The sequence below is a fragment of the Hydra vulgaris genome, chromosome 12, assembly GCF_038396675.1.
Source record: "Hydra vulgaris chromosome 12, alternate assembly HydraT2T_AEP".
In the NCBI taxonomy this organism is placed as follows: domain Eukaryota; kingdom Metazoa; phylum Cnidaria; class Hydrozoa; order Anthoathecata; family Hydridae; genus Hydra; species Hydra vulgaris.
Window position 1 is genome coordinate 44,575,183 of NC_088931.1, and position 17,318 is coordinate 44,592,500.

Genomic DNA, 17,318 nt, shown 5'->3' on the forward strand with positions numbered 1-17,318 from the left:
AACCACTGTTAATAAAATTTAAAACAATTTAAATTATTAACTTTTTTGTTTGCTTTAAATTTTAAAAAAAGAACATAAAAAAAATTATATTAAAAATCAACTGGCTCTATATTTATGCAACCCTCTGTATTTATAATTTCTATAATCAATTTTCATAATTACGAACTGCCATAAGAGTGAATGGCGTAAGTGTGAACTTGCAAAAGTGTGAACTTGCAAAAGTGTGAACTTGCATAAGTGCGAAGCAGTTACAAAAACTGGCATAAGTTCAAATTGGCATAATTGCAAATCAATTAAAAAACTTGCATAAGAGTAAATCAGCATAAGTGCGAACTAGCATAAGTGTGTTGAAAGAATTAGCAAACATTGGCATAAGTGCGAAGCAGTTGCAAAAACTGCCATAAGTTCGAGTTGGCATAAATGCGAATTGGCATTAGTGTGCCAATAGAATTCGTTAACATCGGCATAAGTAGAAAATGGCATAAATGCGAATTTATGTGAAACTGCTTTTAATTTATTTAAGTGAAACTGCTTTGCACTTATGCCAGTTCGCACTTATGACAGTTTGCACTTATGCCAATGTTTGCAAATTCTTTTGGCACACTTATGTCGATTTGCACTTAATCCAGTTTTTGCAACTTCTTCGCACTTATGCCAGATTACATTTATGCTAGTCACACTTATGTCAATGTTTTCAAATTTTTTTGGCGTATTTATGCCAATTCACACATATGCCAGTTCGCATTTATGCCAGTTTTTGCAATGCTTTGCACTTATGCCAGTTTGCACTTATGAAATTCGCACTTATTCAGCCTCCTGCTTTTTCCTTATATATCCTTTCTGTTTGGGTCTGTAAAATATGGGTCTTAACTAAACTGACCAGAAAACATGTCGCTTCACTGACAGAAAAATTATTTATCACTTCAAAAAGAATCAGTTTGACAGCGCTGATAATACCATTCAAAAACTGAAACTTTAGTTCTTTAAATTTTTATTACTATACTAAATAGGTTTTGACTAAATTAATTTTAATTAATAATAAACAATTGCTTTTGTATTGACCAGTGGCTGACAATTGGTTGAGACAACTATTGGTAAAAAATATCATTATTTAATAAGGTTGTTTACCATCTCTTTTTGTCTTTTATTATTTAATCACTTCCTACATTATATGTGCTACAACAAGTTTTATATAATGGAGCATTTATTATTTTATTTAATTTAGCATTTAATAATTTATAAAATTAAGCCTAAAAGATGATTCATAGTCAGAATGATTATTACATCCTGACTATGAATATGTAGCAGATATGAAAAATCTACTTCTGTTTTTTACCTAAAAAATATTTTGAAGAAAACAATACTTGCAACAATAGGCAAGGGACCTAAACTGGTTTCAAATGTTAGAAAATGATAACTGGAATTTTTTTTTAAGTTATGAGAATAATGTTATTTTAAGCAACAAGTAAAGTTTAATGGGGAGAGGGGGTCTTGATAAGCCCAGGGTGGGTGGGGAAATTTAATGAAAATTAATAAAAATCAACTGTATTAAGCAACTAAAAGTACCACTATTTTTTTTTCCTTTAAAATATAAAGTGTTATATTTGTTTTTAAATATTTTTAGTTGTTTTATTGGATTCCTTGCCTCAAAATATGCTTACATATATTCAGCTTTCCATTCCACACAGAACAGAAACAAAGACCAAGGCCATTTATTAAAATGGCAGATTTTTGTTGGTTCTAGGCAAAGTTAAAATAGCTACATCTTTGAAACTGTTCGGAATTAGATGATGAAATTTTGGGGATGTTCATAACTTGTTAAAATCTTTGGGTGATGTAAAAATCAGCAAAATCTGAAACTTAGGATTCACTTCACGTGGAACTGTCCCTACTTGACATGCATTAAAGAAAAATGTCAATTGTTGTGAATATCTAACCAATTTACAAATAATTTTACTAATAAAGTAATAAATATCCTTTATATCTTGATTGTACCTAATGATGTCATACCTTCAGTATAACATTGTCATTAGTATGAAATTTCATGTTAAACTAAGTATGCAAAGATTTTTATGTATTTCTTTACTGTGAAAATTAAAATGGTTCTATCGACAACAAATTATATCACTTTTAATTACTTTGACTTTTGTCCATTAAACTAATTTCTAATAAAACTTTTTTTATAATTATCACAAAAATGCAAATATAACTTGGTTCTTTTTTTTTCCAATTAAGTTGAATAGAAAAAAAAGAAAAGCAGAATCTTTGTTTCTATTTTTTAATTGTTTTTTATTTTTCAATTTTATTATTTTTATTTTATTTTTGTTTTATTGACTGGTATATTTAGAAATTAGCATAGTTGAGTGTCATGCAACAACTGAAATGGGTAGAACATGCAAGGAGTGTACATACATTAAATGACTTCAATATTCCTATATTATGAATATATATGATGAATGGCAACCCTCTCACTTTATGAATCCTCTTCTTTATGTCTTCTTAAATTATCATTTGCTACTGACCTCTCATGGAAACTGAATATACAATACATTGCAAAGTTAGCATCTGCTGAGGTTGCTTCTCTTTATCATGCTTATCATAATCTTACTCCTGGTTCTCTATAAATCTCTTATTCATTCCTGTAAATAATACTGTTATATATATTGAGAGACTTTTTATCATTTTTTAACTTTAATTTTATTTTTTCAATAGTTATACATATTTACAGTTACGGACTTAATTTTAGACTCAGACTTCAGTTTTAACAAAAAACTTAATTCCATAACCATATATTTAAAAATGATAATAAAAATAATGATTTATTACAGCCTGCTAATACTTGCATGAATGTTTTTTGGATTTTAGTACTTCTTTAATGCGCTGCGGCATTGAATTTTTGCAAATGTCAGCTGAAAATGAGCACCAGATAACTTTAATTTTTTCAATTAAATCCGGGATGGAGGAAGGCTTTTCTTCGGCAACTCGGCGTTTAATTAAAACCCATAAGTTTTCGATCGGGTTTAGGTCTGGCGAATTTGAAGGCCAGTCCAATAATTCAATTCTTTTTGATATAAACCAGTTTTTAGTTTGCTTTGAGACATGGCAGGGGGCTGAGTCCTGCTGGAACACGGTGCAATTGTGAATTGCCATGAATCGTTCCAAACTGTCATTCAAAATAATAATGTACGCTATTGAATTTAAAGTTTCTCCTTGATTTATAAATTGAATGGAACCACGGCCATGTGCTGAGAAGCACCCCCACACCATCACATGAGCAGGGTGCTTAACAGTTGGAACTGTAAACCTTGGGTCAGTTGCTGATGAATGTTTAGGACGTTGAACCCATTGTTTATAGCTTGCCATCAAATGAAAATTACTCTCGTCACTAAACATGACTTTTGCCCAATCTTCTGATGTCCAATGAGAGTACTTCTTACAAAACAATATTCTCTTTTTCCGTTGGATATCAGAAAGAAAAGGCTTCTTTAAAGGCCTTGACGCCCGCATTGAAAGTGGAAACATTCAAATTTAAATTCCTTTTGATAGCTGAAGATGTAATAGTTAGTGTTTTCATTACTTCTCGTCGAATTAAATGTTCTTCCTGCGCTGAAATAAGCCTTGGTCTACCAGGATGATGTTTAGGTTTGATTGAACCAGAAGAACTAAACTGCCTTACAACATGCGATGCTGAAGATTGTGATATTCCCAACCTGGATGCAATATCCCTTGTGTTATAATTTTCCTCAAATAATAAAATAACTTGAGAGCTAATCAATTCATTTAATGTTTTCTTCTTCCCCATTATGGTGTTTTAAAATGACTGAAATAAAACAAGTTAAAAAATTAGCCAGCTACACAAATTCACAACTTCTTAATAAATAATTGACAACAATAATCGTTTCCTTATTTATACATAATTAACATTTTTACTGGAATTCCAAAACCGTCAGATGCTATTTTTATATATTATATCATCAGATATATATATTTAATTCCATGAAACAAATTTATTCATCAAGTTATTTATGCATGCATCATACTTATTATGCTATTTTCACACTTTCATCATGAAAATTTTGATTTTATCACTTTGAGTCTAAAATTAAGTCTGTAACTGTAGGCTGGTTTTTCTAATGATGCTTTTTCTCTAGACAATGTCTAAAAAATGGCTGTTAATGAAAAATACATCAATATATATCAAGTTAAAACCTTCAATGAAAAAAATATTTAGCAATTTTTATGATTCTTATAAAAAATTGAGTGGTGGAGCCCTTTTTTTTATTTCCAAAGTAGCAGTTGAGCTATAAAATAAAATAAGCATATGTATGTGGATTATAAACAAAAGTTATAAAAGTTTCTTTGAATTGGTAATTTCTATTTTCTGTTTTAGCCTGAGAATTTGCTTTATATTAGCAATGCACCTAATGCCATACTAAAATTGACAGACTTTGGTTTTGCAAAAGAAACTGTTAGTGTTTCACTGCAAACACCGTGTTACACACCTTATTATGTTGCACCTGAAGTTTTAGGACCTGAGAAATATGACAAATCATGTGACATGTGGTCATTAGGAGTTATTACATATATCTTATTGTGTGGATATCCTCCATTTTATAGTAATCATGGAGCAGCAATATCACCTGGCATGAAAAAAAGAATAAGACAGGGTCAATATAGCTTTCCTGATGCTGAATGGAAAAAAGTTTCAAATAATGGTACTTTTAAATAAATTTGTTTTTTTTCAACAAAAATTTAAATTAAAAAAATAAGTTAAATTGTCCAAATAGAATATCTATTAAAAAAAATTATTTTTTAGCCAAAGATTTGATAAAAAATCTTCTTAAAACAGAGCCTTCTCAGCGTATAACTATACAAGAGGTTATGAATCATCCTTGGGTAAAGGTAAAAAAAATTTTAACACATTTATTAAAACAATTTGTAATAATTAAGATTACAAATTGTTACTATTTGATTAGTTTTGTTGCTAACTTTATTTTCAAATTTTTATTTTCAAGTTTCTTTTAAAGATTTTAGTTTTCTGTTAATCTTTATCTTGCTCTATAAATTTCATTTTTTCTCTTCCAGTAATTTCGAACTCTAATAGTGGTTGCTAGCAGCCTTGTTGGAAGTGAAAATGTTTAAAAAAAAAAAAAGATCTTATTTTAATTGTAAAGTTAATCTGTTATTAATTATACAATGAAATGTTTAAATTTTTATATAACAGCCAACAAAATACACAGGCCATCAAATAATTTTCTAGAATGGAACATCAGTTACACTGTTCAACAACAAAATCTTTTCAGAAATATTTATGAAAGACAATGTCTGTATTGTAGTAATTTGACTGCAGGTTTCATATATATCGTCTTTTTTGAGCTATTGCCCACCTTTTTTTTTTAAAAAAAGAACTTTTTTGATAAATTATGTGTTTTATAGAGGCACTCATTGTATAACCTGTTTTAAATTGGTTATGGTTTACAATCATAAAATATGTAAATGCAACAAGATGTACCCTGTAGGATATTTTTTAATTTGTACTTGCATGCAAAGCAAGGTATTATAGTTCATAAAAATCTTTAGATATACAGTTATAGATAAAATTATCTGACCACTCATAATTGTTATAGATAGTATAGATCAACTGCCTTCTAGATGCATTGCCAAGAACTTAGTTCTTTTATTATACTGTTATGCATTAAATTGCTCATGTTCTCAGACTAAGTGCAAGTTTAACAGTTTGCAGCACACAAAGTAAATGTTTGCTGACCACCAAACTCACTGTGGCCAGTGAATAGAGATTTAGCCCCTGATAACTTTTGATAAGCAATGCCCAGCAATTATGATTTGGACTGCAATCACTACAAAGGGTTTTGCTGGCTTACACCTTTTATAACAAGGTGAGACTTTCAACTCCTTAAAATATTTGAAAATTTTGAAAAATAAAAAATGTGTCTAATTGGTTTCTATTTAGAAAGCTTGATATTTTCTGCATGACAAGACAACTAGCCATGAGACAAAAATTATCAAAATATGTTTCCAAGAAAATGTGATTACTGTTTTTGCCTCTTGGCCAGGCAATTCACCTTATTTAAACCTTATCAAAAACTATTGCATAAAAATTAAAGCAGAAGTTCCTAAACAGAACCCAACCTCACTAGCCGAGAAAAGCCTTAATGAAAGCCTTTAAAAAAATGAAATAAATGTGTCATAAAAAATAGAGGCTGTTCTAAAGAGCCAATACAAAGTACTAAAACATCTTTTATACTTCTTTATTCTTTTATTCTTGTGGATGTTTTTTTTTTTAATTAAAATATTTTATATTTTGAGTAGTAATGAGTAATTAATGCAAACAGTATAAATTTGGTTTTACTCTATAAATATTGGGTGGTTGATCTTTTTGGCCATAACTAAATATTATGCATATAGAAATTTTCAAAGTTCAAGTTTCTCTGAGCGTTGTGTAATACATCTCCTTTCTTTGTCACCATGTTTTACATGGTGCATGCTTTGCATGCCTCATCATTTTTAAGGTCACTTGTTATATTCTTTAGAAACATTGCGCTGCAGTAACAAACCAAAATTTCTGGTAATCATTTGATTTTGAAGGATTTTTCTATGATAAAAATATCTTAGTAAAATCTATGGTGCTCATGACTAATAGACCATTATCAGCTTCAGGGCTTGTTTTAAAGCATTACGCAGCTTGCAATTTATGTACACATTAAGCTATTTTGTGTATGCCTAAAGCATTTTTGATTGTAAAAGATTTTATTATTTTCGATCTTTAATTGCGTTTTTTTAATCATTATTAATTAATTTTAACAATTAACAAAAAATCGTTTTAACTTTTAAATGACGATTATGTAAATAAGTTGCAAAATTACACTTAAGTTGATTATAAATGCTAATTACAAATGGAACAAATTTAGATAAAATTAAAAACAAAGACAACTTTACTTTTATTAAGATAACCTTTTTATCAAAATATTTAGTAACAGAAAACAAATTTGTTGATAGTTAACAACAAATTTTTTTGTATAGGAAGTTGTTAAATAAAACATAAAAGCAAATCCATAAAAGAAATGTTTATAATAAAAAACTTTTATTTATCATCTTGCAAGCACAAGAAAATTTGTTTATACAATATTTCATAGCAATAAAAAAAATTACTTAAATTTCTATTTAATAATAAAAAATAATTTAATAAAAAAAAATAAAGTTGATATCTATTTTATATTATAGTTGTTTATGATATTTTAATTTTGTTTTATATTCAAGGTTTATTTATTGAAGATTTATTTATTTTTAACAGTAGCTTCATAAATAACGGATTGTCCAAAAAGTACACAGAAATGTCCTTATAATTTAAAAAAAATTTTAGTTAAAAAGTTATTTAAATTAACCTTTTAAATTTTGATATTTTAAAGGTTTGTGTATTATCCATTCTTTCCATTAAAGGTAGCACTCAAACTAGATGATCTTTTTCCATTTTGTTTTTTAATATAGTATATATTTATTTCGTTGAGTTTTACATTGCCTCAAATTTACTAAATTATTACATTATTTTACATATTACTAATTACTAATTGAAACAAGGGATTAAAAGGACATTGATAGCAACAATGATATTTTGACAAACTCTTCGTGAAATAATTATCTGATCAAAATATATGTATATTTAAGTTCAAACTGTAAAATCACCAAAGTTTGGTTACCATGTAACTTCGGTCATTTAAGAGTAAATAATAAAAATACATGCGCATTTCAATTTTTATAAAAAATTTTTTATGTATTGAATAATGATCAACTTGAGTACTAATATTATTAAGAGTCACCAAGTTAACAATATTTGAAAAAAAAATTTTGATTTTTGAATATTAAGTACTCTGTTTCTTCAAAATCAGTATTAAAATACTATAACTTCTGTCACTAATGGATCATGCAACAACCTTGCGCCACTAAACAATAAAAACTGAATTTTTTTTTGTTAACTGTCTATCTAAACCCAAATAAGTTGCAACATTTAAAACCACATTTTTTTTATAAATGTTTTATTTACATAACTTCATCTAATTATATGGCATTTATGTAAATTTATCCATTTTTACAGGACCCAAGTATGTCTAAAAAATTATAGAAATTAAAAAATAAATTATTTATATTTCATTATATATGAAAATACAAAAAAAAGTTGAAAATCTGTTGTGCCTACTGTGTATATTGACCAAACTTATGAGATGATATTAAAACTTATGAGATGATATTAAGAGTTTTTGTTTTCATTTCAAACAAAATATGCTAGTTTTTCTTTTTCTTTTCTTTTTACAATTTATGATATATCTGTAAAATTCAGAACAAAAATTTTAAAAAATGTTTGTTTATGCCTTTTTTAATAAATGGTACTTAAAAATCTAAAACAATCATTGCTTTCACAACAAAATTGCTGGTAAAATAGTTTACTAGAGTTTTTATTTTTGCAATAAGTTATAGCTTTTATTGTTACTCGCTAACTTTTTTTTTTTTTAAGTCATTTTTAGTTGCAAAGTTGCTATTAAAAATTTAGGAAATATTAATACAAAAAGTTAAACATATTTTAATTCATTTATACAAATGTCGAGAAAAGAAAGAAATTATTATTATATCAAACATTGAAAAGAATTTCATATTAAATATAATTATTTAATATTAAAAAAAATTTCTACATTGTTTTTGTTAATTGAGTTAATTTTTATATTGAACTCATTTTGCCATAAATTATTGTTTTTGTAATAGTTTAAAAAAGTTATTGAAATGTTTTTAAAAAAAAAATGATAAAGAGAACTTTATGATGTCAAATTCACATTAAGCTAATGTGAATTTGACATCACAAAGTTGCTTTAAGCATTTTTTTATTTAAAACAAGGCCTGATACTTGCCTAGAAAGTCTGCAAGTTGAATGAAATGCTTTTTTAGAATTTAATTGAATGTTATCTTATGTGTGCTGAAGGACATCATTATTAAGTAGATGCCTTGTGGCAAATCCTACAAAAATTTTGAATCAAGTATTTGAAATTCATACTTTTTTTATTAAAGGTTTCTACCAATTGATTAATCAAAATTAATTTTATATGTCGAGGTGATATTACATTTTGCTTATCAACTAAAGAAATGTTTCTTGTGTCTGGAATTGTGATTTGATGCAGTGGTCAATCTTTCTGCATGTAATTCTCAGCATAATTTGGAATATGGCTCAGCAAACCAAACAGCAGTAATTTGTGTATCTTGATTGTAGCCTCAACAAATTGGCAATAATATTGGTAACACGGCAATAAGAATGGCAATAAGAACCAGTGATAAGCACAGTGTGAATTTGATGAAAAGAACAAGAACGTAATCGCATAGAATTATTGATTCTCTACTTATGGTAAACAGACGCATCAGTGTGGGGGATTGCTTGTGAAAATAATTTAAAAATTAATAAATCTTACATCACCATTTAACAAATTCCTTGTAGACTCATAAAGTGTATAATAATGTGATTGCTGCTGCTTTTGTCAGAGTAAATGTTTACTAATGAAATGATTGTTAGTGGCATATGCACAGGCAACTGGAAGGAGTACGCAAGCCACTCTTTAACCAAAATTGCAGTGTGAGCCGTTGCGCCATCGTGCTGAAAAATCCATTGTTGTCGTCTTCTGTAAAAAGTTCTGGCTGTTGGCAAAAGTTTACTTTCGAGGGTCTCTTTGTAGTTGTACTGGTTATTTCTGCCGTTATAAATGTTGTATGACTCTGTACCTTTATGGGAGAAGCATCCCCATATTCCAACTGATCCTCCTTAGCCTTGTATCCTTGGTACACAAAAACCCTCTTTGAACTTTTCACCAGCCAGCCTCTTGATGATTAATCTCGACTTGCGATTTATCACCTTAAAATTGCATTCGTCGCTGAAAATGACTTTGGCCCAGTCTTCTTCAGACCAGTGAAGTCTTTCTCTACACCACTTTAATCTTTTTAGGTGATCTGAGACAAGCAAAAGTGGTTTTCGAGCAGCAACATAGCAATCTAAGTCTTTCTTATTTAGGCATCTTCGTACAGTCCATCTACTAAGATTACCAGGCATATTTGTGAACCCTTCAGCAAATTTGCGGTAAGAAACTTAAGGGTCTTGTCTAACCTTTCAATAGAGATAACTTTGGTCTCTTGAAGTTAGCTTTAAAGGCCTACCAATAACTGATAAATCTTTGACATCATTATGTAGCTCGTGGTTTTTCAACATTGTTTGAACACATTTAAGCAAAACATTGCACATTCAAGCTATTTCTTGTTGGCTTTTTGTTTTATCTTTTAGCAGATCTACTATTTGCCATCGTACCTTGTCTGAAACAGCTTTTCTGCCCATTTTTGTCTTTTTACTTTACCAAATAATTACCAATGCGAATAACTCAAGATATAGAAATGATAATTTTATTTCATTTTTGCAAGAACGTTTATATAGTTCGATAGAAATCAACCACCAAATTTTAGATCGCTCGGATCGTTGAGATATTTCAACTTAAGTCATTAAACTTTAGTTGACTCTATATTTTTGCTACATTAGAAATCAGGTATGTTCTAATTAAATTGATAATTTATCAAGACTGGTTAACCTAGCGAGTTCCAATTATATACCATTCGATAGAGAATCAATTAGTCAAGACATTTAATACGCTTTAATCGTATTAGTTAGTTGGTTTCGAAGATAATTGTGAAAAAAACAAAAATTTCACACAAACAAAGTAGTGACTCTATATTTATGCAACCCACTGTATATGTGAGTGGATATATATATATATATATATATATATATATATATATATATATATATATATATATATATATATATATATATATATATATATATATATATGTACATATACATACATATAATATATATATATAATTATCATTTTTGAAATTTTCATATAATTTTGCTTCATTTGAGACCCAATATGATACACACTGCTTCATTTGAAACCCATTATGATACATATATATATATATATATATATATATATATATATATATATATATATATATATATATATATATATATATATATATACAGTGCTGGCAATAATGATAGCCTACCTAGAAATTTTTAGTTTTAGCAGCTGATAGGCAATCTCAGGTGCTCAAAATTTTGTCTAATTATCTTTTTTGTATATCTGATAAGCTGTAAAACGACAAGTTTCTGAATGATTTTTTTTTTGTTTATTTGCAAAAATCTGATTCTGACGCCAGAAATAAAGATGACTCACTATCTTAAAAAGGTACTAATGGTTTTAAAATTGAAAGTTTATATATTTAATATTTATATTAAATATATAAACTTATATTAAATTTAAAAAGATTTTAACTAAATACCCTTTTATTACCAACATTCTTCTTCTCAATCAAAACTAAATTACTAAATTTTTATTTGAGCATATATTTAATGAATACTAATTTTATCTTTTATTATTATTGCTTTTTTTATATTACTGTATTTATAAAACTATTATTACTTTTACTTTATACTGTTTTTTTTAACTTAACTACTATTATCATATATATATATATATATTATTACTATTATTTTTTTAACTTAACTATTAATATTATCATTAATTAAAATAACAATATTATTTTATTTTTTTATAATTTATATTAAATTTTTATATTAATATTTATTACTAATTAAACAATAATTGTTACTATCCAAGCATCAATCTGGTGGATTCATCATGGTTTGGGATGGTTTTAGTGCAAAAGGAAAAAAATTAGCTTTATTGGAGGGAAATCAAGATTTGGAAAAGTACATTGATACTCTTTCTAAGTATTTGTGTTAATTTCCTTATCCAGCAGGATAAAACAAGTATTCACTCTTCATCAGTGACAAAATAGTGGCTTGAAGAAATGAATATTGAAATAATCCACTGGTCATCCAAATCCCCTGATTTGAATCCCATTGAAAACTTGTGGGGGATCATTGTTTGAAAGTTTTACGCCTCTAGGAAGCAATTTGGATTTAGAAACGAACTGACTGTTGCAGTTAAAAAAGCTTGAAACAAAATTGATAGCAATCCATTTCAATGCCTGATTTCTTTAATGCAACGCCAATACATTACTGTTCTACAATCAAAAGGTGCTAAGACTAAACATTAGAATATAAATATAATTCGTTTTCAGAAATATAAGTCAATCTTTTAGCCTTATTAAAGTTCAATTTGAAAGTGTCCTAACTTTATTTCCACCATACAGAGCTTTTCTCATGGAATATTTCTAAAATTATATATCAAAAACGCCTGAAATTTTATATGCTCTCCTAAATATAGCCCATTATTAGTGGATACAATTTTAAGCATCTGAGATTGTTTATTGGCTGCGAAAAATAAAATTTTGTAGAGTGGGCTATCATTATTGCCTGCACTGTATGTGTATTTATACATATATATATATATATATATATATATTAGGGATATGACTTTTTAATTTTTTTTCAAATAAAATGTTTCCTGTATCATAAATCGATGAACTTTTACCTAAAATCATGAAAAAAGGCCCAAATAGCTTTCTGCAACAAAAAAAGGTCACCCCCAAAATAAAAATTTGATTTACCATTTTTATACATTCATTTTTGACCGATGTTTTAATCTTAAGCTTAATTCTTAGCTTAATTCTATTTATTTCATTATTTTGTTATGAATTTATAAATATAACGCCACACGTTACCATGGCAACGAAACGGCCGTGTGCCGGCAAATACTTGGAATTGTTATGTGATGACGTCATTGTGTTACCACGGTGATATAGACGACTGTAACAGACTGTAGAAGATTATAGAACTTAGTAGAACATTCTGGAAGCTCTAAATAATTATATAAGCGAGCTGCTGTCAGAGCTCAGTGTTGATAATGTGAATAGTTCTATGAAGTACTCTGCGTGTAACTGAGCTAATAAGGAACTACTGTAGCGAACTAAAGACGCTGTAAGTGTACGAAGTATAAGTAGTTGTAGCATTATCGTTAGGATACGGACTGGATTATCGAACTGTTATCAACATTGACTGGATTATCGAACTATAATTGGATTACTATACAGTTAAAGTATTTTATTAATTAAACGACTTTATTAAACGGATATTTACGCTCAGCTATCCGTAAAGTCGTAACAATATTATATGATGTCTCACAAGAAAAGTCATACCACAGTAACAAAGAACAAGAAGACTTGGACTAAAAATTTGGTGAGATTTCAAGAGTCACACAGAAGAAGAGGAAGCGTGGCTGTAGAAGAACATTCACTCGATGAAAAATCCAGAATACCACTTCAATTGCAGATCGTAGGAAGATACCAGTTTCTCGGAGCATATGTTAAAGGAAGAAAAGAACGAATAGACCAAATTTCTAAGGAAATTACAAAATTGTGGGACAATAAACTGAATTTTCCACGTGTGTCTGATCAAGTGATAAGAGCAAAGCTTATGAAGGTGCTGAAGGTCTATGATGAATGTGTCAAGCGTGGAAAATATGATGTTCTCAATGCATTATTTGACATCACGAAAGTGAATGGCCAGTGGTTATCCTTGGAAGATAAACGTCTATACCACCTACAAAAAGAAAGTAAAGGACAGGTGGGGTACTCAACAGGACAAGTGGCAAGTAAAGAAACCATTCACCCTTCCAAGAGAAGGAAAGTCCAGTCTGGAACAGCAATACCTTCCACATCACAAGTCCTGTCTACCACAGACAGTGGTACTGAATCTGAAAACTGCAAAAGTAAGAGTGAAGATGATGAAGACGACGACGGTGATAAAGACGATGATGAGGACACTCAGAAAAAAACTAGAAAGCACTACAAAAGTAAATTTGCTGTAAGTATGGTTACATCAAGTGGAGTTTCCACAAAGAAAGCTGCTAAAATATGCAATGTATTATCACAACAAGGTATTGATATTCCAACTCCAAGTCAATCAGCAATTTACAAGTCCATATTCAAAGAGGCAGGTAAATTAAAAAAAGAAATGATACAACAACTTAAAATGGAACAGTGGTCCTTACACTTTGACGGCAAACGAATAGATGATAAGGAATATCAGGTAGTTGTACTTCAGAATGAAAGAACTGACGTGAAACTTGATGCACTGCGTTTAAAAGATGGCAAAGCTGAAACTGTTGCTGAAAAAATTGCCAAACTTATTGATGAATACAATTTGTGGAATTCAATTAAGATGATCATTACTGATACAACAAACGTCAATACTGGGAAGAGAAATGGAGTTGTTGTGAAGTTGCAACGTATGTTTAAATTAAAGGGTGTCACAATACCACAATTTATCGGTTGTCAGCATCACGTACTAGACAGGATTCTCCGTCTGGTGATGGACGAAGAACTTGGGGGTGATACCAAATCTCCAAACATTGAATACCCATTTGTGTCTGAACTGTTGAATAAGTATGATGAACTGAAGGATAAGTTTGTGAATGGAACTGTAGAAATTCTTGATAAATCAGGGTGGAGAGACGATATGAAGTTTTTGTACCATTTAACAAGAGTGTTTAGGTTCTATGAAGAACAAAGAAACTTCCCTCTGATTCACTTTCAGAACATTCCTAATATGAGCAATGCCAGATGGAACTCAAGAGCCATTCTCGGCATTCTGGCGTTCATTCTTATGCCTGAAGCGAGAAAGAATTTGGAGAAGGTTTGCAGGTTCATTTCATATGAGTTGGCAGAACATTGGTTTAGTAGTCAAAAGTACAATGACAATGACTTCAAGAATTTATCTGATGTATTGAAGCCTTACAAAAAGGCATTGCAGTCATTCAAAAATCACTGGAAGAAAGAGCCATCCGTCATCGACATACCACGAAGTAATCAGATAGCTGAACGTGCAATCAAGGTGATGCAAGACCTGTATGCTTCCTGCAGAAAGAAAGACAAACTGCAACTTCGATTCATTCTAAGTAATAAGCGCTAGACTCTTTATGAGACGTGAGCATCATGTGACCCATGTACTAAACACAGTAGGCCTATAGACACAGACAGTTATGTATATTGTTGTACTAGACGCTTTGATACTGTTAATTTTGTAATAGTTGTATAATTATATATCACATAATGTTTTTTGTTATATCACAGTACATGTTGCATAAATAAATAAAATAACAACAGGAGTATGACTCTTACAACATCTTCAGCCTTTAATATTCATTTACTGTACAAAAGTGTACCTATTGAAAATTCGATTTTTTGGTTTTGGGGTGACCTTTTTTCAAAATATGTCAAATGAAACATCTATTCGTTCTTTTTACATAAAAGTTCATTGAATTACGATACAGGCCTAGTAGGTTGCAAAAAAGTCATATCCCTAATATATATATATATATATATATATATATATATATATATAGTGTATATATATATATATATATATATATATATACACACACACACACAGTATTGGAAAAAACTAAAGCAACTCGGGTTATAAAATCATACTTTTATTAAGAAACTCATTATTTTTTTATAATATCAAAAATAAATTTAATTTTTATTATAACAAAACATAGATAACCTGAAAATTATTAAATTTTTTTGTATTAAATAAAAAAAAAAAGAAAAACATTTTTTTCTAAATGATAGCAGTTATTAACTGGAAAAAACTAAAGCAACTTTTTATAATAGATAAAATTAAATAAATCATTATATAAAAAAAAATTAAATTAATATTTTGTAGAGTGACCCTTGTTTTTAATTACATCTTGACAACCTTTTGGCATTGATTTTATCAAGTTCTCAATAGTTTCTTTTGGAATCTGCATTCACTCTCTTTCAATGGCCTCGAATAATTGATTTTGGTTGGAAAATCTGTGCCATCTTAATCTTTTTTTTACAATTTCCCATAAATTCTTTATTTGATTTAAATCTGGGAATTGAGCAGGCCACTTTATTAGTTCAATTTTATTATCTTCGATCCATTTTGTCACGAATGCTGATGTATGCTTAGGATCCCAGTCATGTTGAAATCTCCAACAAATGGGCATATCCTCCTCTGCATATGGTAACATTTTTGTTTCCAAAATTTCTTTATATGGAAACGATCCATTTTATTATTTACTTTCACAATAGGTCCTGCTCCACCCCATGAAAAACATCCCCACGCCATCACAGACCCGCCTCCATATTTTACTGTCAAGTTGCAGTATTTAGGCAATAATCTTGTCCCACTTGGTCATCTAACATGTGACATATCATCAGATTGAATTAAATTAAATTTGGGTTCATCAGAAAAAAGTACAGTTTTCCATTGTTGCAGAGTCCATTTCCCATAAGTTTTAGCAAAATTTATCCTTGCTAGTCAATTTTTTTTTAGATATGACTGGCTTACAAGCTGGCCGCCAACTTGGTAATTTAGCCTCTAGAGCTCTATTTCTGATGGTTCTGTCTGTTATATTTAACTCTAAGTTCCTTAAAACTTCAGTGGATGCAGGATATTTTTTTATTTGTCTATTAATTTATCTTCACGGGTTGTTGTTTTTCGTGGACGGCCTCCCTTATGATTTACTTCTACATTAACAGTTGTAATAAATTTTTTTATTAATCTTGATATTACAGATTTATTAATATTATCCTTTTCACTTAATTCTTTTTGAGTTAATCCTTTATTATAATTACTAACTATGCAATTTCTTGTAAAAATATTGTATTTATTTCTCACCATAATAATTTTTTATAACTTCAATTGGCTAAAGTACACAACTATCTTCACAGATTGCAAAATTGACTGTGAATTATTTTTTAAAAATATTTTGTTTTAACCGTATCATAAGAAACTTGTTTAAACTTGTTTGTTATTGTAATGTTTATTTTTAGGTAATAAATCAAAAAAATATTAAAACTTAACTCATATGCGGTAGTGGTGTAGTGGTAAAGCGCTCGCTTCATAAGCGAGAGGTTCCGAGTTCGATCCCCACCACGTCCCTGGCAGTACCGCGCTCAACTTGTTTCTCCGCGCAGCGGCCTTGTTTGTCAAAGTTCGTGTTTCGGAGTTATAGAGTTGAGAGAGGGTTATAACCACTATTAAGTAACCTCCTCGTCTGTAGTGGCCTTCTCGGCCTTGAGGAGGTGAATAACAAAAAAAAAAAAAAAAAAAAAAAAAAAAAAATATCATTTTGTAGTTGCTTCAGTTTTTTCCACAAAAAACATTTTTGCTTCATATTATTTTTTTAATTAGTAAATTTTGAAAATATAAAATATTTTTTAATAACTTTATAAAATAAGGTAGGGGTAGCAAAATAAAAAAATTTCATTAAAATATT

General features: G+C 29.1%; 1 protein-coding gene across 1 annotated transcript in view; it reads left to right on the top strand.

Moving 5' to 3' along the window:
* LOC100212998 (MAP kinase-activated protein kinase 2) overlaps positions 1-17,318 on the top strand; it is a 61,282-nt gene that overhangs the window by 34,820 nt on the left and 9,144 nt on the right. The window contains exons 5-6 of the mRNA XM_065813397.1: positions 4,391-4,715; positions 4,817-4,902. Coding sequence (XP_065669469.1) covers positions 4,391-4,715; positions 4,817-4,902 — 411 coding nt within the window. The remainder of the gene's footprint in view (positions 1-4,390; positions 4,716-4,816; positions 4,903-17,318) is intronic.